This window comes from Trichomycterus rosablanca, chromosome 9, assembly GCF_030014385.1.
Source record: "Trichomycterus rosablanca isolate fTriRos1 chromosome 9, fTriRos1.hap1, whole genome shotgun sequence".
Classification (NCBI taxonomy): domain Eukaryota; kingdom Metazoa; phylum Chordata; class Actinopteri; order Siluriformes; family Trichomycteridae; genus Trichomycterus; species Trichomycterus rosablanca.
The window spans coordinates 7986747-8012720 of record NC_085996.1 but is presented as its reverse complement, the minus strand read 5'-3'; the positions used below and the strand labels follow the sequence as shown (position 1 = coordinate 8012720).

Genomic DNA, 25974 nt, shown 5'->3' with positions numbered 1-25974 from the left:
ACAAAATTAGGACTCAAGCATACCTTAAACATGTACTCAAACCGCGCTACATGCATTGTTGCATTCTGAAACGAAGCAGCACAAATGTAACACAATTAATTATTGAACTTTATTGTGAGCCATACAGCAGGTGGTGCTATAACTGGCATTAGTGAACCTGTCTTTTATTAGCCACTAATCGCTTCCACTTAACTGCTGACAACACATGTATGCTGTGTTTTTTACTAGGAATGCACTGATACCATGTTTCCTATCCCAATACCAATACTGATACCTGACATAGGACCAATATCTATAATAACGGGTCTGATGTACCATTGTCTGTATTGATGTCTCCGTCACAATATACAATTTTGTATAATTCTAGCACACCACTGTGGAGTGTTACTTGCGCAGCACAAAATCTCAGCACAGCCACGGACCTGGCCGGGCAGCCACACAAACACAGTTGGCAGTGTTTAAGGAAGGGAGGGTTGGACGGGGTCTCTTACAGCTGCCGCTAAACTGCAGAGTGGCCAGTTGCAAAACAAAAACAAATGTGTGCATCATAAAAGTTATCATGGTATGACATTATTGTCTTTTGTCAATACAAATACAGCTTAAGTTGCAGTACTGCTGCTGATACCAGTGCAGTATTGGTGCAACACTAATTTTTAAGTACCAATTAAGTACCAAGGTTTAGAGGCCACAGTAATGCAAGAATGCATGTCACGTAAGTACCGTATTTGTTTATGGTATGCTTGAGTCCTTACGCTACTTATTTCTGTATGTTCTAGTTTCTTCACTCGTTTGTGTTAGGGCTCATATTTTGGGCCTCCAGCCTTTGATGAACTGCATGATCTTTTTGACCTGCAGTTTGGTGAGACTGAAGTCCTCCGACAGGATTTCCTCGCTGAGCTGGGTGAATATCGAGCCGTCGATCCTCTCTCTGCTGAACAGGCCAATCACATCGTCTGACAGTCCAATGAAGCGCAGACAGGCCGACACCTCCTCCACCGACAGCCAGCACAAGTCTGTCGGGGGTCGCCATGACGACCCATCCCCAGTTTTAGCTGCAGCCCCGCCTTCCGCACCTTTTACCGATCCAGACGGCTCCTCGTCTGAGCTTTTTGTGGGTCTGAGTGGGGGAACTGGAGTCATTTCAGAGCTTTCCTGATTGGCTTGAGGCTCCTGAGGGGTGGAACCGGTGAGGTCGGGCATTAGACTGGGTGATTTACGATCCATGGCGAGCCAGTCAGAAGAGGAGGCGTGACCTGGATTGGCGAAAGGGTTCAGGGCACCGAATGGAGCGAATCGGCTCTGTGCTGCTGGACGTGGTACGGGACAGGTGTTGTAGTTCTTGTGGCCAGTGTCAGTGCTGAGGAGGGGAGTGTTTAGAATGTTGGAGGTGAAGACTCCACTTCCTCGAGGGTGGGACCAGCAGGCTTGTGCAGGCTGGTTAGGGTCGGGCGGGGCGGTAGAGTCTGAGGTTACGCAGTCGGCCCACGTGCAGGGGTAGCAGTACAAAGAGTAAGAGTCTGGAGAGGGAGAGTTACTGCCGCTACGAGGGTCTGAGCTGAGAGAAAAAAAGGAAAGAAAGTACTACAATTATAAGAAAAAGAAAGATGTGTCATATGGCTGCTAATCTAGATGGGTCAGATGTCAACTCTAAATTAAACATCTGGAGATGTGATGTTTTTGTCTTTAAAATGGGTGTGAATCTTATTTTTAACAATTTATTGTTTATTCCCTATTTTCACCCAATCCACTCATTGGAAACTGGAGCAGGTGCTGCCGCCACCCCCAGCCCCTAGTTGTGAAGGGCCAAGGCTGTCACATGGCCCCTCCGACACATGTGCAGCCGCTGATCATTTCTTTTAACCTGCCAGGGCAGGGTCTCACAAAACGCAGTACGATGTGTGAAGAGCCACATACTGCCATCCGTGATCTGCGGCCGACAGCAGGCCCCTGTTTCTGCCATTGTTCCTCCCCCTACAGACACACAGTCAATCATGTGTCCATGTAGGCATCTGACCGGCTGATAGCAGAGCTAAGACTCTAACTCGAGAGCTCGAGATCTCAGGAATGAAGTCTTGTTAAGAGAGGACCAAACTCAAATTTATAAGCCAGTCTATGTCTTCTGAAAGTAAAGCTCAAAGTAATAATGGTAGTTGAAGCATGCAGTGTCTCAAACTGCACACTATTGTACTAAACAGTATGTCAAATGCACTGCTAATGGTATCATTAATGTAGCACACAGAACAGGGTTTGTATGTAAATGATGCTTGCCGTGACACAACAACACTTTATGTCTACGAATAAGTAAGCCGCCAGCATTTTAATCTTTAGCTCGTTTGTGTAGGCACTTGTTTACCTTTCCTGAAGACCTGAAGAATAATAGGACACATTGGGGCTGCGTGTCGTGGTGTTAGAAGATTGAGGAAAGCGGGGCGGAAGTGGAGGACTGGGAGTAGGGCCTCCAACAGTAGCACAGCGAGGAGGAACAGGGGGAGCGTTCAAAAAACGGCACTCCTCTTTCACCTACAGAGAAACAAATTAGAAACAAAAGAGAACAACACAGAGAGATTCATTTACCGGGCAAAGTAAAATACATCATTACATTTACCCCAAGTTTTAATTCTTACATTACATTTCACCCCTTTATCACTAAGAAGGTGTAAAAGCCACGCCCCCTTCACTAGGATTGACAAATACAGAGACCACACCTCCTTTAATGGGACTGATAGGTACAGGGGCCACACCTCCTTCACTGGGACTGACAGGTACAGAGACCACACCACCTTTACTGGGACTGAGAGGTACATAGACCACACATTCCTCACTGGGACTGATGGGTACAGAGACCACACATTCCTCACTGGGACTGGTATTACACTGGTAATAACAGCAGTTGCTAGGTAGTCTAAAGGGGGGAAAAATTCTTCATTACAGTTCGGTGTGTTTTTTTCAGCAAAGCTTGTAAGTAAAGTCACATCTCAAATGTAACCTTTACACAGTGACAGTAATGAGTGTGTTAACGTGGCTGCCTTGTCCCCTTGGTAACCCAGCTGCAGGACAGGCTATAGTCATTAATTACAGACGGTACATACAGATGCTGCTGAAAGGAACCATGTCAGTAAAGTGTGAAGTGGTTTCTGTCTGAGGATAACTGGAAAAAAGGCAAAACTGCATCAGAAGATCACCAAAGAATTTCTGCTAAAACAAGAGCTGCAGATTAAGAGAGATAACAAGCAGGTAGCAACACAACACACTGGTTCAAACGAAAGCTTCTCAATGTAAGGGGCGTTCAGTTGGTGCATTGGTAAATTACGCTAGCCCACTACCTTCTACATACAGGCATGATTGGCTATGTCTCGGATGCCAGAAGGATGAATTTCCACTAAGGATTGCGGTCCTCTCTGGGGTGTGACACTGCATTGCACGCACCGCAACCCTGACCAGGCTAAAGCAGTAGTAAACCACTCACTCACTCACTCACTTTATTAATCGCTTATCCAATCAGGGTCGCGGCCCCCCCGTGCTGGAGCCTATCCCAGCTTGTCAATGGGCGCAAGGCACACAGTAACACCCTAGATGGGGCGCCAATCCATGCCAGGGCAGACACACACACACACACACACACACATTCACCTATAGGGCAATTCAGTGTCTCCAATTTTCCTGACTGCATGTTTTTGGACTGTGGGAAAAAAACGGAGCTCCTGGAGGAAACCCACACAGACACGGGGAGAACATGGGTAGAACATGGGTAGAACATGGGTAGGAGAACATGCAAACTCTGCACAGAAAGAACCCGGACCGCCCCACCTGGGGATCATACCCAGGACAGTGCTACCCACTCAGCCACCGTGAGTGATTGTATTGTAAGACTAACATACACAGTCTGGACAAAATAACCCTGACCATAAATCCTGACCTCCTAGTCCTAAACCATGGAATTAATAGGTTTTCTCCACCATTTATGACTATAAGAATGGCTGAGGTCAGGGCTCCGTGCAAGCCACTAGAGCTTCGCTAAACCAAGCTTTTCTTTATGTCTTTTTGCTGTGGCTGAAAACACATTAAAAAATAGACGTATAGTGACATGGACTTTACTTTGTGCACTGGGATGCAGTCATGCACAGTTAAAAGCATAAACTATATTTTGCATTTGTTGCTAAAACAACTACATTTTACATTTTAAAAAGGGGGGGTCACATACTTTGGCCACACAATGTTGTTGTTTTGGTTGTTTCTCAGATTACAAGCAAGCAAGTTTTGTGTTTTCTGGTCATCTAAAAAAAGTGTGTTTTCTTCTCCCTAACCAGAAAGCCTTGTGAGAAAAGCTGCTTTACTGTCCCTCTTACATTCACCAGAGACAGTGTGTGTGTGTGTGTGTGTGTGTGTTAGGGTAAACTAAATTACAGGGCCAGGGCAGAACATTTGCGTGGGAGCAAAATAAAGAACAGAAAGGAGAAGAGAGGGACGAAAAAGAAAGAGACAGGACGTAGGAAGGCCATAATTTCAGTAGTCAGAGATCACTTTTAAAGCATATAAACTACACAACAGTTCAGTGTATTTGTGTGTGTGTGTGTGTGTGTGTATAATAAATTTAAAGCTCATGGAAAATAGGTTTTACTGTCCTCAGTTAAACCTCGGTTCGAAACTTGGAGTTGCCACCGCTTGGCTGGGCACCATCTAGCGGGCATAATTGACAGTGCCTGCAGCATACACGTCTCTGCTAGGGCGTGATGACCGGAATATGTGGGAAGGGTCTTCAAACGCTGTGTAAGGACCCTGATTAGCAGATATAGAGGCGCTTGAGCAGTGTGCATAGGTAAAAAAGGGTTCCGATAAGGGCTGTGCGCGGGTCGGAGGAGGCGTGAGCAACAATATACCCACCTCGACTGCAATCAGGGATCCCCCAGCAGTGGAAGACAAATTGACTATACTAAATTGGGAGAAAATAAAATAAAATAAATAAAAATAGGATAGAAATGCTAAAAAGAAAGACCTTTACCTGTAGACATATAGACAATCTATACCTGTTAGAAAAATGAAAGGATGTAGCATCTATGAAGCAACTGGTTTAGGCAACTGGATCAAAAATCAATAATATCGCCTCATTACTGGAAATCATGAATAACTTTGCAGTGAACTCTGAAACTGTCACTACTGCCTGACACGGTGTGTGTGTGTGTGTGTGTGTGTGTGTGTGTGTGTTCAGGCTCACTTCCCGTAAGCATGTGGCCATTACTAGGCCTGCTGTAAAAGCGGTATCAATAATTTAGCCCTTAGTCTAGAACTGCACAGCTTTATGATTCTTCAGAGATCCTAATGAACCATAAATGTACATACATGACTGTGTGTGTGTTTGTGTGTTTCCCATGAGTCTTAACCTGTGTGCAAGTGATTTCCAGTGTCACTGCTAGTTCTTTACATAAAACATTAGGGTGAGAGAATAAATAATAAAGGGACGAGTGAAGATGGACCATCAGTAAAAGGAAACAGGCCTGATGTACAGCTGAGGTCAAAAGTTTACATACAGGCTGTGGGCACACTAGGCCAAGTTTATGGTAGAGAAGGTGGGACAAGGTTCCTTTCCTTTATTGATGCTGCAACAGAGACACCTACTGTACAATTGAGAGGCTGGCACAAGTAGTGAGCGTACACAAAGGAAATTGGAAATGACTACATTGAGATATACATATATACTGTATATGTATATATGTACATATACATATGTTTGAGAAGTGACTGTGCAGTAGCCTCTTAAGCGATAATAATATTATATACTACCTTAACGAGACCTACAGGCACACAGGCCGCGCCCCCTTCAGTGTGACAGAAGTTAACATAGTACTTCAGACTACTTACAGCTTCTGATTTGGGTGGGACCGGGGGTGGAGTTGCTACTCGTCCTGCCTCCATCTGCGCCACAGCAACCTGGGTAGAGCCAACAGTACCGTCCAATGAAGAAGTAGAATGGGAGGATATGACGCTTTGCTTAACCTCCACTGTGCTTTCAGGGACTTCAGCGTAGCTTCCTCCACTTTGATTGGCCCAGAGCTCCTCGTAGGGGATCTCTTGTGTCTCTGTGGACCAATCAGGCATGACATACTCTCGCTCCTCACCTTCCTCCTCCCCCTCCCTGTCAATGTCACTAGCGAGAGTGGGCGTGTCTCCCAGAGAGTCCCTGCATCCCTGCATGGGCGTTGGGGCGATGCTCCCACCGCCATATATACACAGCGAGAGTCTTTGAGGTGAGAACACGGGGTACACTCGTATCCGCCGTGGGCTCATACACTCCTCCGTCAGGTCCAGCTTCACCTCCCGCACGGCCCGCGAGTAATCGTCGGGGTCAAAGGTCTCCTGGCAAGAGAGTGCACTCAACAGCACCGCCCGCTGGTAGGCAGGGTCGTCGCGCAGCAAGCCATCAGGCAGCGTGAAGCGCGGCATGTCGTTAAGAAGTAGGAAATGAGAGGGTGCTGCTTCCTGTTTGCGCAGAACACAGCAGAGCACCACGGTTCTGCTGACGATAGCAAGCAGCTTGTAGCGCTGGCCCTGGCGGATGGCGTGCTGGTCGTAGCGGCTCCGCGGAGGTGCAGGAGGGTGCGGTGGTACCGTCACGTTGACAGGCAGCCGCACTCGCTCGATGATTGTGCGCAGTGTGTGTTCACCTGCATGCATGCGCAGCTCCAGAGGTGAACGTGTGCAGAATCGGCCCCGGCACTGCAGTGGGAGTCGCACACTTTCACGAGTCCGCTGGTTCAGGCAGATCAAACAGGGCAGCCTGGTGCGGGCGGGACGGCCAGTGACTCCACCCACTCTGCCAAGCCGCCGCAGCAATGCAGAGAGGCGGGACTTCTCGCGAGCTGACTGGATGCAGTGCAGTTCGGCCCGGCCCATCGGGGTCAGCTCATCGCCTGCCTGCAGCGAGAAGGTATAGAGCTCGCTGTCCTCGCTGAACTCACCTGACACCACCTACAGACAGAGATAATTTTTTCATTGCTCAGAGGTCCAAGTTCTGTGCTTTTTATACCAAGTCATGCATGCTTTTTCATCTGGCCTTAAATGCAAAAGGTGTAGATACACTATATGGCCAAATGTATTTGGACACCTGGACCATGAGCTTGTTGGACATCCCATTTAAAAAACAAATGGTATTAAAATAGAATGACCTCTGTGTGATCTTTTTAGCTAGAACAACATGTGTGCGTATTATCTATATATTAGAGTTTTAGAAAACCCTCAAAAAAGTAGTGAAACTTTCATAAGGACATTTGTGAGGTTCATCCACTAAATGTAACTTTTAAGCCTCCGACCGCTCCAATTTACTGACCTTCATGCTGAATGTAACGGGCTCCATGACGAACACTCGGTCAGGGAAAGTTCCAGCAATCTCCTCCACGCTCGTAAAATACTGAACTGGTTCCCGCACATCTCGGTCCTGATCCAACAATTTAAATTTACCTTCAGACAGACAGAAAGACGGACAGATGAAAACTAAACGTAGTCTTGTTTGTATATAAACTGATAGTCAGTACATGCGAGAGTATTTAAACTCATTTGAAAGTAACAGCAACAATCAACCATAAGACAACATGAATCAATCAATGTATCAGGTCACAGCATTTAGTCGTGCTTAATCAACATAACGTTTCAAACAGAGTTTTAAAAATGTTCCTTCCTAGTGTTCTAGTTAAGTTGCACTTTACCCGTTGATTGTGGGCCTAGACTGTACAATTCCACATAAGGGTAATATTTTGGTAAGTTTATCTGCACTGTGTATTGTATTGTCTTGCACTTTTTGTTCTATGTTGCACCTTGGTCCTGGAGAAACGTTGTTTCGTTGCAATATGTACTTGTATGCAGCTGAAATGACAATAAAGCCTCTCTTGAACTTTTAAAAAACCACTAACATGACCTTAAGAAGGTGTAAAAGTTATTTCTGTGACTCTGTACTTGTGCATGTGTGTGTGTGTGTATGACCACAGTAGTGTAAAAGGCTACACTCACGATAAATAAACATCTATTGCTAGCATTATTTTGCATTAGATAAAACAAAGATTCGCACATTTCACCAAAGTGAAGCAAAAATCTGACCGAAAATTACAGGTTACAAGTGACGGAATGTTGTTAAAGACTTACTGACTGTTGGATTCATAAAAGTCACAAACACAAAACACTTCACCGAGTCACTGCACTTCATCCTGAGGATGAAAATAGTTTAGGTCTAAATTCCCTGTACAAGCACAGACAGACAGACACAGACATACAAACAGAGCGACACATGGACAGACAGACAGACAGACAGACAGACAGACAGAGATACAGTGTATCACAAAAGTGAGTACACCCCTCACATTTCTGCAGATATTTAAGTATATCTTTTCATGGGACAACACTGACAAAATGACACTTTGACACAATGAAAAGTAGTCTGTGTGCAGCTTATATAACAGTGTAAATTTATTCTTCCCTCAAAATTAGTCAATATACAGCCATTAATGTCTAAACCACCGGCAACAAAAGTGAGTACACCCCTAAGAGACTACACCCCTAAATGTCCAAATTGAGCACTGCTTGTCATTTTCCCTCCAAAATGTCATGTGATTTGTTAGTGTTACTAGGTCTCAGGTGTGCATAGGGAGCAGGTGTGTTCAATTTAGTAGTACAGCTCTCACACTCTCTCATACTGGTCACTGAAAGTTCCAACATGGCACCTCATCGCAAAGAACTCTCTGAGGATCTTAAAAGACGAATTGTTGCGCTACATGAAGATGGCCAAGGATACAAGAAGATTGCCAACACCCTGAAACTGAGCTGCAGCACAGTGGCCAAGATCATCCAGCGTTTTAAAAGAGCAGGGTCCACTCAGAACAGACCTCGCGTTGGTCGTCCAAAGAAGCTGAGTGCACGTGCTCAGCGTCACATCCAACTGCTGTCTTTGAAAGATAGGCGCAGGAGTGCTGTCAGCATTGCTGCAGAGATTGAAAAGGTGGGGGGTCAGCCTGTCAGTGCTCAGACCATACGCCGCACACTACATCAAATTGGTCTGCATGGCTGTCACCCCAGAAGGAAGCCTCTTCTGAAGTCTCTACACAAGAAAGCCCGCGAACAGTTTGCTGAAGACATGTCAACAAAGGACATGGATTACTGGAACCATGTCCTATGGTCTGATGAGACCAATATTAATTTGTTTGGTTCAGATGGTCTCAAGCATGTGTGGCGGCAATCAGGTGAGGAGTACAAAGATAAGTGTGTCATGCCTACAGTCAAGCATGGTGGTGGGAATGCCATGGTCTGGGGCTGCATGAGTGCATCAGGTGTTGGGGAGTTACATTTCATTGAGGGACACATGAACTCCAATATGTACTGTGAAATACTGAAGCAGAGCATGATCCCCTCCCTCCAGAAACTGGGTCGCAGGGCAGTGTTCCAGCATGATAATGACCCCAAACACACCTCTAAGATGACCACTGCTTTATTGAAGAGGCTGAGGGTAAAGGTGATGGACTGGCCAAGCATGTCTCCAGACCTAAACCCAATAGAACATCTTTGGGGCATCCTCAAGCGGAAGGTGGAGGAGCGCAAAGTCTCGAATATCCGCCAGCTCCGTGATGTCGTCATGGAGGAGTGGAAAAGCATTCCAGTGGCAACCTGTGAAGCTCTGGTAAACTCCATGCCCAGGAGAGTTAAGGCAGTTCTGGGAAATAATGGTGGCCACACAAAATATTGACACTTCAGGAACTTTCACTAAGGGGTGTACTGACTTTTGTTGCCGGTGGTTTAGACATTAATGGCTGTATATTGACTTATTTTGAGGGAAGAATAAATTTACACTGTTATATAAGCTGCACACAGACTACTTTTCATTGTGTCAAAGTGTCATTTTGTCAGTGTTGTCCCATGAAAAGATATACTTAAATATCTGCAGAAATGTGAGGGGTGTACTCACTTTTGTGATACACTGTATGTGAGAAGGAAAAAGATGGAGTTGAGTTTGTTGTGAGATGAACTGAGAGACAGAATGAGAGATGCAGTCGTTCATTCTTTACTCTATAGAAACTTCTTACATTCACCCTTCACACAGAGCTTCATTAAACCAGGGGGCCCAAAGTGCTTCTCTCCTAGCAACACTGTCTTATGTGTGTGTGTGTGGGGGGGGGGAGCAGACAGAGCAGGAACCCTGGTCTGGTCTCCAGAGAAGGACAGATTGGATTACTTTGGTGTAGTCCTTCTATTTTGACCCCTGATCATTCAGGCTATAATGTATAAAAAGTTCCAAAAAAAGTTTGGACTGAGGAGATAATAAATAAAACAGACTACAATTATTTGCAAATGCTTTTTAATTGTGATACAAAACTTTGCACTCTACTGTAGTTTTATTACATGTCATCATTACATCTTCATCCTCATCACACCATCATCCTTCTCTAGCACATCAGACTGAGGGACCCACGGATGAGCTCATCCCTTCCTCACTCTCTCTCTCATTCTCCATCCTGGCGTCTTACTGACGCCGGAAACCCTTGTAGGTGATCTCATTGGTCACATGACCTCATGGCGGGGGAGACGGGTATATTGGGTAACGGCGCTCCCAGGAGAGGAACTTCGGAGCGTTTAGCATCCGGTATTCTGGAGCGGAATTTCAGAATGGCAATGATGTCAGGATGAAGTCATGCCGAAGTCGACTTTGTGAATGAGATAACCGACGCCAGGAACCCCACTGACTGAGATGTTGCACATCAACACAAACACACACACACACAAACACACAGACACACACAAACACGCACACAAATGGCTTTTGTAAGGTGGTGTACTAATGGCCAAGCCTCTTCATCCCTCGACCTCCTCACTGCTTCAATTCTATCTCCATCCCTTCACCCCAGGACAATGGTGAAACCAACCAGGACTATTTCTTTCATCCTAGACCTACTGCAATCCTGACCAGGAACTTTGTAACTTTGTGTGATGTTAAGTGTTCTGATAAGTAATCAATACATTGTTTATTATATATGGATGATGGTGCACATTGAGATGAGTGAATGTGGTTGTACTGTATACAGGGATGATGTTGGTGCACATGAGGATAAATATGGTGGTTGCAGGGTATCAGGAATGATGTTGGTGCACATGAGGATGAGTAAGGTGATTGTAGGGTACATATGGAAAGTGATGGTGCACATTGAGATGAGTAGGGTGATTGTAGGGTACATATGGAAAGTGATGGTGCACATTGAGATGAGTAGGGTGATTGTAGGGTACATAGGGATGATGGTGCACATTGAGATGAGTAGGGTGATTGTAGGGTACATATGGAAAGTGATGGTGCACATTGAGATGAGTAGGGTGGTTGTAGGGTACATATGGAAAGTGATGGTGCACATTGAGATGAGTAGGGTGATTGTAGGGTACATATGGAAAGTGATGGTGCACATTGAGATGAGTAGGGTGATTGTAGGGTACATAGGGATGATGGTGCACATTGAGATGAGTAGGGTGATTGTAGGGTACATAGGGATGATGGTGCACATTGAGATAAGTAGGGTGACTGTAGGGTACATATGGAAAGTGATGGTGCACATTGAGATGAGTAGGGTGATTGTAGGGTACATAGGGATGATGGTGCACATTGAGATGAGTAGGGTGATTGTAGGGTACATAGGGATGATGGTGTACATTGAGATGAGTAGGGTGATTGTAGGGTACATAGGGATGATGGTGCACATTGAGATAAGTAGGGTGATTGTAGGGTACATATGGAAAGTGATGGTGCACATTGAGATGAGTAGGGTGATTGTAGGGTACATAGGGATGATGGTGCATATTGAGATGAGTAGGGTGGTTGTAGGGTACATAGGGATGATGGTGCACATTGAGATGAGTAGGGTGGTTGTAGGGTACATAGGGATGATGGTGCACATTGAGATGAGTAGGGTGGTTGTAGGGTACATAGGGATGATGGTGCACATTGAGATGAGTAGGGTGATTGTAGGGTACATAGGGATGATGGTGCACATTGAGATAAGTAGGGTGATTGTAGGGTACATATGGAAAGTGATGGTGCACATTGAGATGAGTAGGGTGATTGTAGGGTACATAGGGATGATGGTGCACATTGAGATGAGTAGGGTGATTGTAGGGTACATAGGGATGATGGTGCACATTGAGATGAGTAGGGTGGTTGTAGGGTACATAGGGATGATGGTGCACATTGAGATGAGTAGGGTGATTGTAGGGTACATAGGGATGATGGTGCACATTGAGATAAGTAGGGTGATTGTAGGGTACATAGGGATGATGGTGCACATTGAGATGAGTAGGGTGATTGTAGGGTACATAGGGATGATGGTGCACATTGAGATGAGTAGGGTGATTGTAGGGTACATAGGGATGATGGTGCACATTGAGATAAGTAGGGTGATTGTAGGGTACATAGGGATGATGGTGCACATTGAGATAAGTAGGGTGATTGTAGGGTACATAGGGATGATGGTGCACATTGAGATAAGTAGGGTGATTGTAGGGTACATAGGGATGATGGTGCACATTGAGATAAGTAGGGTGATTGTAGGGTACATAGGGATGATGGTGCATATTGAGATGAGTAGGGTGGTTGTAGGGTACATAGGGATGATGGTGCACATTGAGATGAGTAGGGTGATTGTAGGGTACATAGGGATGATGGTGCACATTGAGATGAGTAGGGTGGTTGTAGGGTACATAGGGATGATGGTGCACATTGAGATGAGTAGGGTGGTTGTAGGGTACATAGGGATGATGGTGCACATTGAGATGAGTAGGGTGGTTGTAGGGTACATAGGGATGATGGTGCACATTGAGATGAGTAGGGTGATTGTAGGGTACATAGGGATGATGGTGCACATTGAGATGAGTAGGGTGGTTGTAGGGTACATAGGGATGATGGTGCACATTGAGATGAGTAGGGTGGTTGTAGGGTACATAGGGATGATGGTGCACATTGAGATGAGTAGGGTGGTTGTAGGGTACATAGGGATGATGGTGCACATTGAGATAAGTAGGGTGATTGTAGGGTACATAGGGATGATGGTGCACATTGAGATGAGTAGGGTCATTGTAGGGTACATAGGGATGATGATGCACATTGAGATGAGTAGGGTGATTGTAGGGTACATAGGGATGATGGTGCACATTGAGATGAGTAGGGTGGTTGTAGGGTACATAGGGATGATGGTGCATATTGAGATGAGTGGGGTGATTGTAGGGTACATAGGGATGATGGTGCACATTGAGATGAGTAGGGTGATTGTAGGGTACATAGGGATGATGGTGCACATTGAGATGAGTAGGGTGGTTGTAGGGTACATAGGGATGATGGTGCACATTGAGATGAGTAGGGTGGTTGTAGGGTACATAGGGATGATGGTGCACATTGAGATGAGTAGGGTGATTGTAGGGTACATAGGGATGATGGTGCACATTGAGATGAGTAGGGTGATTATAGGGTACATAGGGATGATGGTGCACATTGAGATGAGTAGGGTGATTGTAGGGTACATAGGGATGATGGTGCACATTGAGATGAGTAGGGTGATTGTAGGGTACATAGGGATGATGGTGCACATTGAGATGAGTAGGGTGGTTGTAGGGTACATAGGGATGATGGTGCACATTGAGATGAGTAGGGTGATTGTAGGGTACATAGGGATGATGGTGCACATTGAGATGAGTAGGGTGATTGTAGGGTACATAGGGATGATGGTGCACATTGAGATGAGTAGGGTGGTTGTAGGATACATAGGGATGATGGTGCACATTGAGATGAGTAGGGTGGTTGTAGGGTACATAGGGATGATGGTGCACATTGAGATGAGTAGGGTGGTTGTAGGGTACATAGGGATGATGGTGCACATTGAGATGAGTAGGGTGATTGTAGGGTACATAGGGATGATGGTGCACATTGAGATGAGTAGGGTGATTGTAGGGTACATAGGGATGATGGTGCACATTGAGATAAGTAGGGTGATTGTAGGGTACATAGGGATGATGATGCACATTGAGATGAGTAGGGTGATTGTAGGGTACATAGGGATGATGGTGCACATTGAGATGAGTAGGGTGATTGTAGGGTACATAGGGATGATGATGCACATTGAGATGAGTAGGGTGATTGTAGGGTACATAGGGATGATGATGCACATTGAGATGAGTAGGGTGATTGTAGGGTACATAGGGATGATGATGCACATTGAGATGAGTAGGGTGATTGTAGGGTACATAGGGATGATGGTGCACATTGAGATGAGTAGGGTGATTGTAGGGTACATAGGGATGATGATGCACATTGAGATGAGTAGGGTGATTGTAGGGTACATAGGGATGATGGTGCACATTGAGATGAGTAGGGTGATTGTAGGGTACATAGGGATGATGGTGCACATTGAGATGAGTAGGGTGATTGTAGGGTACATAGGGATGATGTTGGTGCACATGAGGATACGTAAATGTGGTTATATGGTACATAAGGATGGTGTTGCTGCACATAAGGGTGAGGAGATGCGGTTGTAAGGTACATATGAGTAGGGCATGGTGGTAGAGCCCAAAGGGGCAGGAACAGTAGATCAGTATTGAGAAATAATGTTGAGGTTGTATCTGCACTCATTTTATCACCAACCGCTGTTTTTTTATCAAACACTGGTGCCAGGGATGTTCCCAGCCTTAGTCACTCACCCTGGTACTGCAGCGGGATGTCAATCTTGGGTCCAATAACGTAATGCCCCTCCTCCAGAGAGTGGGCAGTGACTGTGGTCCACTGCCTGCATGAATGTAACAGGACGACATCCTCTTCAGACAATCCCTCCACATTCTCACCTACAGAAACAGCAAAATAACACACAGACGTAAACAAAACTGCTAATTACAACATACACGCTAATTCGGAACACAGCATTGGTGCAACAGTCCAACATATTTTATTTATTTCTCTCAGTACCACTACATACACACATACACACATTACAGCTTTCTGTAATGCATTTTAAATTCTCACAAGCGGAAACCACATCAATTGCCATTGCTACAGAAACCAAGACTGCTAGCATGGGACATTTGGAAACGCTAGCCAAGAGTGTAATCACACTGCCACCCCCCCCCCCCCCACCCCCCCCCTCAGCACACACACACACACACACACACACACACACACACACCAATCATACTTCACTACCTAAACAATGCACGCTTTTCTTACTCCAAACTCAATTTGTTCAACCAGCAGCACTTGAGAGCAAATTATTACTGTTATAAGTCAGGAGCCAATCACAGCGAGACACGGATCTGATGAAAACAGCCCTGTGATGGTGGGATGAATGAGACCTACAGACTGATGGAGAGAGTGAGAGAGTGAGAGAGTAAGAGTGAGAGATTTGTGATGAAAGAAGAGTGTATTGATCAGCTGCTAAAAGAATCCTTCATTGATGCCAGTCTGAAAAAAAAGCTTTTACTGAGGAAATGAGGCACACACATACACACACACACACACACACATACACACACACACAAAGCTTCTCAGCATCGCAGTTGTCTTTAATTACTATTGTCCACCTACACACACACTCAAACGCACACACAATCACACAAATCTATCACCCAGGCATGGCAACCCGTAATAAAGTGGGACGTGTGTGTGTGTGTGTGTGTGTGTGTGTGTGTGTAACTGATCACGAACAAGCCAGCCGTGCAGAATGAACTCTTATGAACTTTTTAACCCTAATATGTGTGTATATGAGGTTTAGGTGAAAGGGAGAAATAATTGTGATCTTAAGTAGTTCTGAATAGGGTCAGGGATTAATCCAGAGGTCGAGCACATCTACAAGGTCAACAATGGGCAGAGCGTGAGAGAAAAAAATAAAGGGAAAGAGAATAAAAAGGAGCCATGATAATAAGTAAAGAACCACAGATATATAGTTCATAATAACTTTTATAGTCCAGAACTATTTGTACCATGGCTAAATACCTGTAAAAGCAGTAACACACTAGTAATCCTAGTAATAATAGCAACATCGGTAATACTTATAGGAATAATAATATCAATAGTAATAGTAATACTAGCAATAATAGTAATAATAGTAAAATGTAAATGTATGTAGACACCCCTCTCAGTTATCTAAGTTTTTGTGTTTTAGACAAGCCAAATTTCCTTTAACCGTTATTTAAGAAATGACCTTCAGTGTTTCACATACCAACATAATTGTGTTTTGTAAATACACTATATGGACAAAAGTATTGGGACACCTCTTCTAATTATTGAATTCATTTGTTTCACCCACAACAGTTGCTAACAGGTATAATAAATCAGTATATAAAGGAAATTGCTTCCAACTTTTTAAGGAAGGTCCTTTCCTCTTCCAGCATGACTATGACCCTGTGCACAAAGCAGAATCTATAAAGACATGAGGAAAAGCTTGGTTTAAAGAAACTCCAGTGGCCTGCAGAGAGTCCTGACCTCAGCCCCACTGACCAGCTTTGGAATGAACTGGAACATCAACCAAGGCTTTCTTAACCAACATCAGTGCCCAGCCATACAAATTCTATTTGAACTGAACAGGCACATATTCCTACAGACACACTTCAGAGTCTTGTGAGAAGCCCTCCCAAAAGAGTGGAGGTTGTTATAGCTGAAAAGATTACTTAGAGGTCACTATATTTTATTACCATTTGTTTTTATGCCTGCAACACAGACAGAAGTTGGAACAGAGACAAACTAAGAGTAAAACATTTATAGTATATTTAAGTTACAGCGTTCCACAATGTAGGTAAACTGGTAATTAGGGAATCATGACTGGATATAAAAAGAGGATCTACCAAAAGCTAGGTCTTCACAAGCAATGATGAGTCGTGGCTCAACACTTTGTACCACTTCAGAAAACTGTCAATCAATTAAAAAACAGCAGTTCTCGATGCAAAATGGCAAAAAATGTCCTTCATCATTTACTTTGTCTACAAACATTGTCAAAAGGTTCAGTCTGCAAAAATGTTCAGTCTGTGTCGAACTAAGCCAGAAACCACTGTTAAATCTTTGTGACCTTCAAGAACACAGATGCCATTGCATGACTTAACCACTGCATCAAGAAATGCGACCAAAGCCAAACATCAATTCTATGCAGAAATGCTTTTTTATATTGTTAATACACAAAATTGTGAGTTAGAGGAAATGTTTGGATCTGCCAAGGTGAGAGAGTGATTGAGTGAGCGAATGAGACCCAGGTTCAAATTCCAGCGGTGCTATCTGCCGGCCAGGTGTCCACACAGGGTATTTCTGCCCTGTGCTTAGTGTTTCCCAACAGAATTGGACCACTGTGACTCTGACCAGGATGAAGCAGCTGATAAAAAAATGAAATGAAATCCTTTGTATTCAAATATTTATAAATAAAAAGTTTAAACACGTGATGTGTGTCCACATTAAAGTACTGTTAGTCAATTAAAAAACACTTGTCCTTTCTTACCTTGTCTTAGTTGTATTTATTCCACTCATGAGAAAACTGGTATAGTCTTAATTAAGCTTTCTAAAATTATATAAAATTATAATTATATAAAATTATCTAAAAAGAAAAATATAACATGTTTTAAATTCATTCTTTTTTAAAGCATGCAGTAATTTTTCCCAGCTGATCTCAAACCACTATATCTATAGTGCTATCAGCTTTCTTTACTTGTTAGCTACATTAGCTTTTTTTGGTCCAGTACAAAACTCTATACATGATCACACATCCATCTATCATACTACAGTAGTAATCTAACACACTAGTTCTCTGAGCTAAAAACAATTGCAAGCATAAACAGTCTAATGTGTGCTTTTAGTTTCTGTTTTCTAGTATGGTGATTTATTTTAGTCACAAGTGTTTGCAACTTGTTAGCTGAATTAGCCTCACAGCTCCTGTATAAATCTGAAGAAGCAAACGGTTGATGTAAATCAGACATTAATGTTACTGCTTTAACAGCAATCACTGCTCCGTGTGACTCGTAAACTAGAAGTTGAGATTTTTCCTCCTGTTAGTGCTTGTTAGTATGCAGAGCACTGGGACACAGATCAGCACATTTCCATATGAAAGACTCTGCATCACTTGTGAAACACAACGGACACTTTGTCACCTCAACCAGGAGCCAAATAACCCGTTTACACTCAGATTAGCTCAGGAAATCATCGGGAATCATTTTAGAAGTTTGATTCTGCTTTTGTTTCTGTTTTAGAATCCCTAGACTTTTTCTTCTCTTCGATTTCCATTTGCACATTTCTTGAAACTGTTTTGTGTTTTTCAGAGACTGATCCTTCATCATTCCAGTTTTTTGTGTCTTTTTATGTCATTTACATGCAAGGACATGTTGTAGCGCAATACAAATCATGGCAACATGAATAACAATCCTTGCCTTTGACCACTGCCAGTAAGAAGTTTTGCATGTTCTCACCAGGGTCAGGTGTGTTTTTTCCGGGTACTCTGGTTTTCTCCCACTTAAAAGTTTAAAAGGTTTAAGTAGGGGATTGGGTGACTTTCTGTTGCCCTGACACCCTGTGCAGTGTCTATTCCTGCCCTGCGTCCAGTGTTCCCGGGTTGTGTGGGACCCACTTTGACCATGACCAAGATTATGTAATAAAGGTGGTAAAGATAAAGGAATGAACAACTGAAGGTGATCCCATCGCCCATCGGTAAACTTGTGACCAGATACTGATAAACGTGTCTAAAATATAAGAAGTCGCTGTCAGTCACTGTAAAATCATGTGATGTTACGACCAGTTATAATAACAAGTAAGTAGGTGTTTATAGAAAAACATAGATAGTCATGTGATGTGATGTAATGAGCACTTAAATTAACTGCTAAGCAGTTAATAACTGGAAACACAGACACTATATAGGGCAGGATGTGATGTTATAAGCACTTACAAGCAGTTACAAGTATGGGAAACAGAAACAAACGTGATGTTATAAATGCTTTTCAAACTTATAAGCAGGTTCAGATACAGATACACATATTACATACAATGTGATGTGATGTTATAGCACTTATAATAAACTTGTAAGTAGTTACTGATATGGAAATGCAAACACCATATACGATGTGATGTTATAAGCACATATTAAACTTGTAAGCAGGGTCAGATACAATGACACACTATATAAGTTGTGATATGATGTTACAAGGGCTTATAATAACTTGCAAGTAGTTACTGATGGGAAAACAAACACTATATAATAGATTTGGTGTCATAAGGGCTAATTAAACTTGTAAGTAGTTTCAGATAAAAATACACACTAGGTCATGATGTTATGTTATAAGCTCTTATAATACCTTGTAAGGAGTTACTAATAAGGAAACACAGACACTATAGAAGACGTTATGTGATGTTATAAGCGGTTGCAGTAACTTGTAAGGAGTTACCGGTGAGTTATAAGTGCTTATAATAACTTGCAAGTAGTTACTAATGGGAAAACACATAAACTATATAATATATGAGATGTTATAATGGCTAATTAAACTTCAATAAGTTCAGATATATAAAAAAAAATGATGTTATAAGCTCTTATAATAACTTGTAGGTAGTTACTAATGGAGAAACACAGACACTATAGAAGTCGTTATGTGATGTTATAAGTGGTTGAAGTAACCTGTAAGCAGTTACAGGTGGGTTAACGCAGACACTGTGTAAAATATATGATGTTATAACCGCTTATTGAACTTGTAAGTAGGTTCAGACAAATAATTCACGCTATATAAGTCCTGTTGTGATGTTATAAGCGGTTGTAATAACTTGGAAGTAGTTACTGATGGGGAAACACAGACACTATATAAGTCGTGATGTGATGTTATAAGCGCTTATAATAACTTGGAAGTAGTTACTGATGGGGAAACACAGACACTGTAAGTCGTGATGTGATGTTATAAGCGGTTGTAATAACTTGGAAGTAGTTACTGATGGAGAAACACAGAAACTAATGTAAGTCGTGATGTGATGTTATAAGCGCTTATAATAACTTGGAATTAGTTACTGATGGGGAAACACAGACACTAATGTAAGTCGTGATGTAATGCTATAAGCGGTTGTAATAACTTGGAAGTAGTTACTGATGGAGAAACACAGACACTATGTGAGTCGTGATGTGATGCTATAAGCGCTTATAATAACTTGGAAGAAGTTACTGATGGAGAAACACAGACACTATGTGAGTCGTGATGTGATGTTATAAGCGCTTATAATAACTTGGAAGTAGTTACTGATGGAGAAACACAGACACTATGTAAGTCGTGATGTGATGTGATAAGCGGTTGTAATAACTTGGAAGTAGTTACTGATGGAGAAAAACAGACACTGTGAGTCGTGATGTGATGTTATAAGCGCTTATAATAACTTGGAAGTAGTTACTGATGGAGAAACACAGACACTAATGTAAGTCGTGATGTGATGTTATAAGCGGTTGTAATAACTTGGAAGTAGTTACTGATGGAGAAACACAGACACTAATGTAAGTCGTGATGTGATGTTATAAGCGCTTATAATAACTTGGAAGTAGTTACTGATGGGGAAACACAGACACTAATGTAAGTCGTGATGTGATGTTATAAGCGGTTGTAATAACTTGGAAGTAGTTACTGATGGGGAAACACAGACACTAATGTAAGTCGTGATGTGATGTTATAAGCGGTTGTAATAACTTGGAAGTAGTTACTGATGGGGAAACAGACACTATGTAAGTCGTGATGTGATGCTATAAGCGCTTATAATAACTTGGAAGTAGTTACTGATGGGGAAACACAGACACTAAGTCGTGATGTGATGTTATAAGCGGTTGTAATAACTTGGAAGTAGTTACTGATGGGGAAACACAGACACTATGTGAGTCGTGATGTGATGTTATAAGCGCTTATAATAACTTGGAAGTAGTTACTGATGGAGAAACACAGACACTATGTAAGTCGTGATGTGATGTTATAAGCGGTTGTAATAACTTGGAAGTAGTTACTGATGGGGAAACACAGACACTATGTAAGTCGTGATGTGATGTTATAAGCGGTTGTAATAACTTGGAAGTAGTTACTGATGGAGAAACACAGACACTATGTAAGTCGTGATGTGATGTTATAAGCGGTTGTAATAACTTGGAAGTAGTTACTGATGGGGAAACACAGACACTAATGTAAGTCGTGATGTGATGTTATAAGCGGTTGTAATAACTTGGAAGTAGTTACTGATGGGGAAACACAGACACTATGTAAGTCGTGATGTGATGTTATAAGCGGTTGTAATAACTTGGAAGTAGTTACTGATGGGGAAACACAGACACTATGTAAGTCGTGATGTGATGTTATAAGCGGTTGTAATAACTTGGAAGTAGTTACTGATGGGGAAACACAGACACTAATGTAAGTCGTGATGTGATGTTATAAGCGGTTGTAATAACTTGGAAGTAGTTACTGATGGAGAAACACAGACACTATGTGAGTCGTGATGTGATGTTATAAGCGGTTGTAATAACTTGGAAGTAGTTACTGATGGAGAAACACAGACACTATGTGAGTCGTGATGTGATGTTATAAGCGGTTGTAATAACTTGGAAGTAGTTACTGATGGAGAAACACAGACACTATGTGAGTCGTGATGTGATGTTATAAGCGGTTGTAATAACTTGGAAGTAGTTACTGATGGAGAAACACAGACACTATGTGAGTCGTGATGTGATGTTATAAGCGGTTATAATAACTCACCTGGGCTCAGTTTAACCAGGGTGGGCAGACGGAATTTAGCCACCACCGCGTCCAGAGGTAACGATACTGCGCTCCACGACACTTCCGATAAGCTCGCGCATACTTTATCCATCTCTCCGTCATCATCACCGGCTCGCGGAGGCGGCGGTGGTCCGGGCGCGCGGAAGGAAAGGAGCTGCGGGGGCGGGAGCGCGCGGCCGCGGACTGACTGCTGCCGTGCTCCTCCGGTTCAGATGCTGTTCTGTACGTGTGTGTGCGCGTGTGTGCCGGTTATCACCGTGCAGATGGACCGCGTGCACGAAGCGCGTGCACCAGAGGAGAGAGCGTGCATCAGCTGTAGCCCCGCCCGTTTTTCCTCCTATTCCGCGCGCACTGACCATGGCACCAGCCAGGTCCAGTTCTGGTACTAACCACTTTAACCTGGTCTGGGTCACGGCGGGTTCCGCACCACCCAAAAAACGTATATATTGGTGCATTTTGCAGTTTGTGGAAAACCTGTTAGAGGGCATCACACACACTCACCTAATTAAACCTACATGCAATATACATGGCTGGATTACTGACCGGGCCAGTGGGGCCAGCGCCCAGGGGCCCTTGAGGTCAGGGGGCCCCGGGGGGGCCCTGGCCCAAAACATTTTGCGATGCCTATCAACATTTATGATACAATATATTTTTATTTCCGAGGGCCCTCCATTTTAAGGATCCTCTGACTATTAGGGACTTTGACCCCAGGGCCTCTTGGAGGCCCTAGCCATGCTTTTGGGGCCCCTAGCCATGCTTTTGGAGCCCCTAGCCATGCTTTTGGGCCCTAGCCATGCTTTTGGGCCCCTTATGAAAATGGATGAGGCGTTGTGGCACTGCTCTGACTTCGACTTCTGGCTATTAGGGGTCCTAGGAAAGAGGGGGGCATATTTTTAGAGGGCCCTGGTTATGAGAGCCCCTACCAGGGGGCCCTAGAGAAGAGCAGGGCATACTATTAGAGGGCCCTGGATCACGAGGGCCCCTGCTATGGGGCCCTTGACTTCCATAGAAGTCGTTTCTAGGGACCTACAAATTGCCAGGCAAGCTACCAGATTTCATAACAGACGTTTTGTTGCAAATATGCGATTCAGGCCCTTACTTAATGTTTCTGAATTTGTATTGTTTCAAAATTATTATGTTCAATTTCTCTTAAGCGCAGAGACACAAATTAATTTTGCAATTTTGCAATTATTTAAATTTAAGACAAGCAATTTCAAGCAGTTTGAATGCATACACACACTTAACTGAGCTATTTGATGTTCTTTTCATGCCTGACAATATGTCCAACAGTGAGCTCACTTTAAAGGTTAACTCACTCGCTGCAGCATATCCTTCAGATCTGAACATGAGCCTGGCAGATGAATTGATACAATACAAATCATTCATAACAGAAAAAGAAAAATGTCCTAGTAAAATGCTCAAAACCATGATCAATTTCAATTTACAGTCAACCTTTCCAAATGTCTACATAGCACTTAGACTTTTTTTGACTGTGCCTATCACAAATTGTCAAGGGGAGCGTTCATTCTCCAAACTGGCTCGTATTAAGAATGAACTCAGGATTAGGATGCGCCAAAACCGCCTGAACTCACTGTCACTTCTGGCCATTGAATCAGATTTGGTCAGACAGCTTAATTTTGATGAATTAGTGGATGACTTTGCAAGAAAGAAGAGTAGAAAGAAACTTATTTAAAATAGATTCTTGTGTTAGGGTTAGTTATTGACAGGTTGTTTAATGTATTAATTTATTTATGTTTTTGGAGGGGTGGGGGGGGGTGGGGCCCTGGGCAACTCTTTGCCCAGGGGCCCAGACTATCCTTAATCCGTCCTTGGCAATATAGAGTAGCCAATACACCTTCTGCACGTTTGAAAGGAGGTGAAAGGAAACCAAACCCATGTGAAGATTTAAAAACATGCCAGAAAACATCATCTATTCCTCTGGGAGGGTTTGCCACAATAGTTCTGACTTACAATTGAGCTTCCAATTCATCCCAAACATGTTTAGTGGGGTTTGAGGTCTAAACTTTGTGCAGGCTACTGTAGTTTCTTCTCACCTAACTCACCAGTCTTTGAGGACTTTTTTGTTTTGTGCACAGAAAGAGAAACATTTCTTCTCCAAAATGTTAATTAATAAATGAATCTTTACACACCAGTTAACATTGCGTGTTGCTGAAACCCATGAACATGAAACAGTACATGAACAGAGTGAAATTACTTTTTGCTCCATTAAACCACTAGAGGGCAACTTCAGCCAACCCAGTCTGCTTTACACCAGCATAGGAATGCAAACGTTATCATAATCTTACATTTTTAGGCATTTAGCAGACGCCTTTATCCAAAGCGACTTGCAGTACTGTGACAGTATACAGTCCGAGAAATTGAGGGTTAAGGGCCTTGCTCAAGGGCCCAACAGCAGCAACCTGGCAATGGTGGGATTTGAAGCAGTGACATTGGCAGACTGCCATAATCTTTGGTCACTGCTTGATTCCCATCAGGGTCGCGGTGTTTTCCGAGTCCAGCCAATCCACCCTCTGATTTTTCGAACAACAGTGTCTGGACCAAATTATTAATTTCAGATCACCCCCCACACACACCTACACACAAAAACACTTGTAAATCCAAATTAAGTCCAGGTCCAGTTTGGACCGACACCCTTGGTGCTTAATATAATATATTTCCATTCTAAAACTCGTTCATCTTTGATGCTTGAACTGGTTCCTCTGGAACCAATGGACACCACTGCTTAATATAAAGTACAGGAATGTCTGTTTTAATTAGCTGATAAGTTGAACCGAATCAGGTTATAAGGGCTTATAATAACTTGCAAGTAGTTACTGATGGGAAAACATAAACACTATATAATATATTTGGTGTCATAAGGGCTAATTAATCTTGTAGGTAGACTCAGATAAAAAATACACACTAGGTCATGATGTGATGTTATAAGCTCTTATAATAACTTGTAAGTAGTTACTAATGAGGAAACACTATAGAAATCGTTATGTGATGTTATAAGCGCGTGGAAAAAATGTGGAATAATAAAATTAAGTAATCAGTTCCTTTAGGTCTGACCGCAGCATGATGCTTTATTTACCTGGATTACCCTTTCAAATGTGGCTGCTTATAAAATATGAGGAAAAAAAACATACCTACCCAGTACAACCAACACATGGCACCACCATCAACATGTCAGGTGATTACAGGAGCTCATCAATTTGAACAGTGTTGCTATTCAGAACCGTAAATGAATCAGGTTTTATTTAGTAAATTAATTAAGTTGTAAAAATATATCTCCACACTGGCGTTTTGCCATAAAACCATAAAAAAACATTTTTTAAAGGAGGTTATCAGCCCACCATCGCTGATATCACCCAGCCAGGCGTCTACACAGACATGATTGGTTAAGTATTGAGGGGCAAACCCTGTGATGGATTGGCAACCCTGTCTCTAGTATACATGCTTTCCTCCAAAACCCCCTGCAACCCTGACCAGGAAAACAAGACTTGCTCCTATTATAGGCATCTGCACCATACAGCAATTGTACTGTCGCAATAAACTTTCCCCTTCAATTCAGATGCAGCCAGTCACGTTTGTGTGTGGGCGCCCGGCCAGTCAATAACACAGCTGAGATTTAACCTTAGATCTTGAAGGTAGGTTAAAGTCCCTGGTGCCACCTGAGGATCTAGTTTTATTTTCTTCAGCTTATATAAACTCCACAATCATTAATAAAATTTAATTACATTTATTTAAACATTTGATGCCAGAAATTATTTCTCTCAGATTAACCCTTTCACTCTTAAAATTATGATACTGGGACTCGGTGCTCAAATGTTCCTTTATGGCTAGAACCATTGGTGTTGTTGGTACCAGAACCACTGGAAGTTAAAATAAAATCACTGCAGACCCAGAACCTCTAATGACTGAAATGGTTTCTTTAAATTCAGAAACATCAATACTGAGACTGGTTTCTTCAAAAGCAGAACCTATTTTAGTGGTAATGGATCCTTAAGAACTAAACCACTTGGTTTTGGAAACAGTCCAGGAAACACTTTTTCAATATTCTGAATTAATTACTAATTTTAGTTTTCTGGTACCAACAAGTCTGGTCCTTTACAGTGGGGGAAACCCTTTTTTATTAAAGTGGAAACGTCATGATCATACATTCAGTCACCTCTCAGACTGTTGCAGACTTTAGGTATTGCAAGACAAATTAAACCCCACAGACAA

At 42.9% G+C, this 25974-nt stretch overlaps 1 protein-coding gene across 1 annotated transcript; it reads right to left on the bottom strand.

The window, feature by feature from the left end:
* Positions 1-689: 689 nt before the first annotated feature.
* Positions 690-21947, bottom strand: gareml (GRB2 associated, regulator of MAPK1-like). The gene is made up of 6 exons (XM_063001089.1): positions 21727-21947; positions 14701-14841; positions 7322-7452; positions 5857-6963; positions 2354-2520; positions 690-1555 (listed from the first exon to the last, which is right to left on the bottom strand). The coding sequence occupies exons 1-6, from the start codon at positions 21836-21838 to the stop codon at positions 802-804; spliced, it is 2412 nt and encodes an 803-aa protein (XP_062857159.1). The 5' UTR covers positions 21839-21947; the 3' UTR covers positions 690-801.
* Between the last annotated feature and the right edge of the window lie 4027 nt (positions 21948-25974).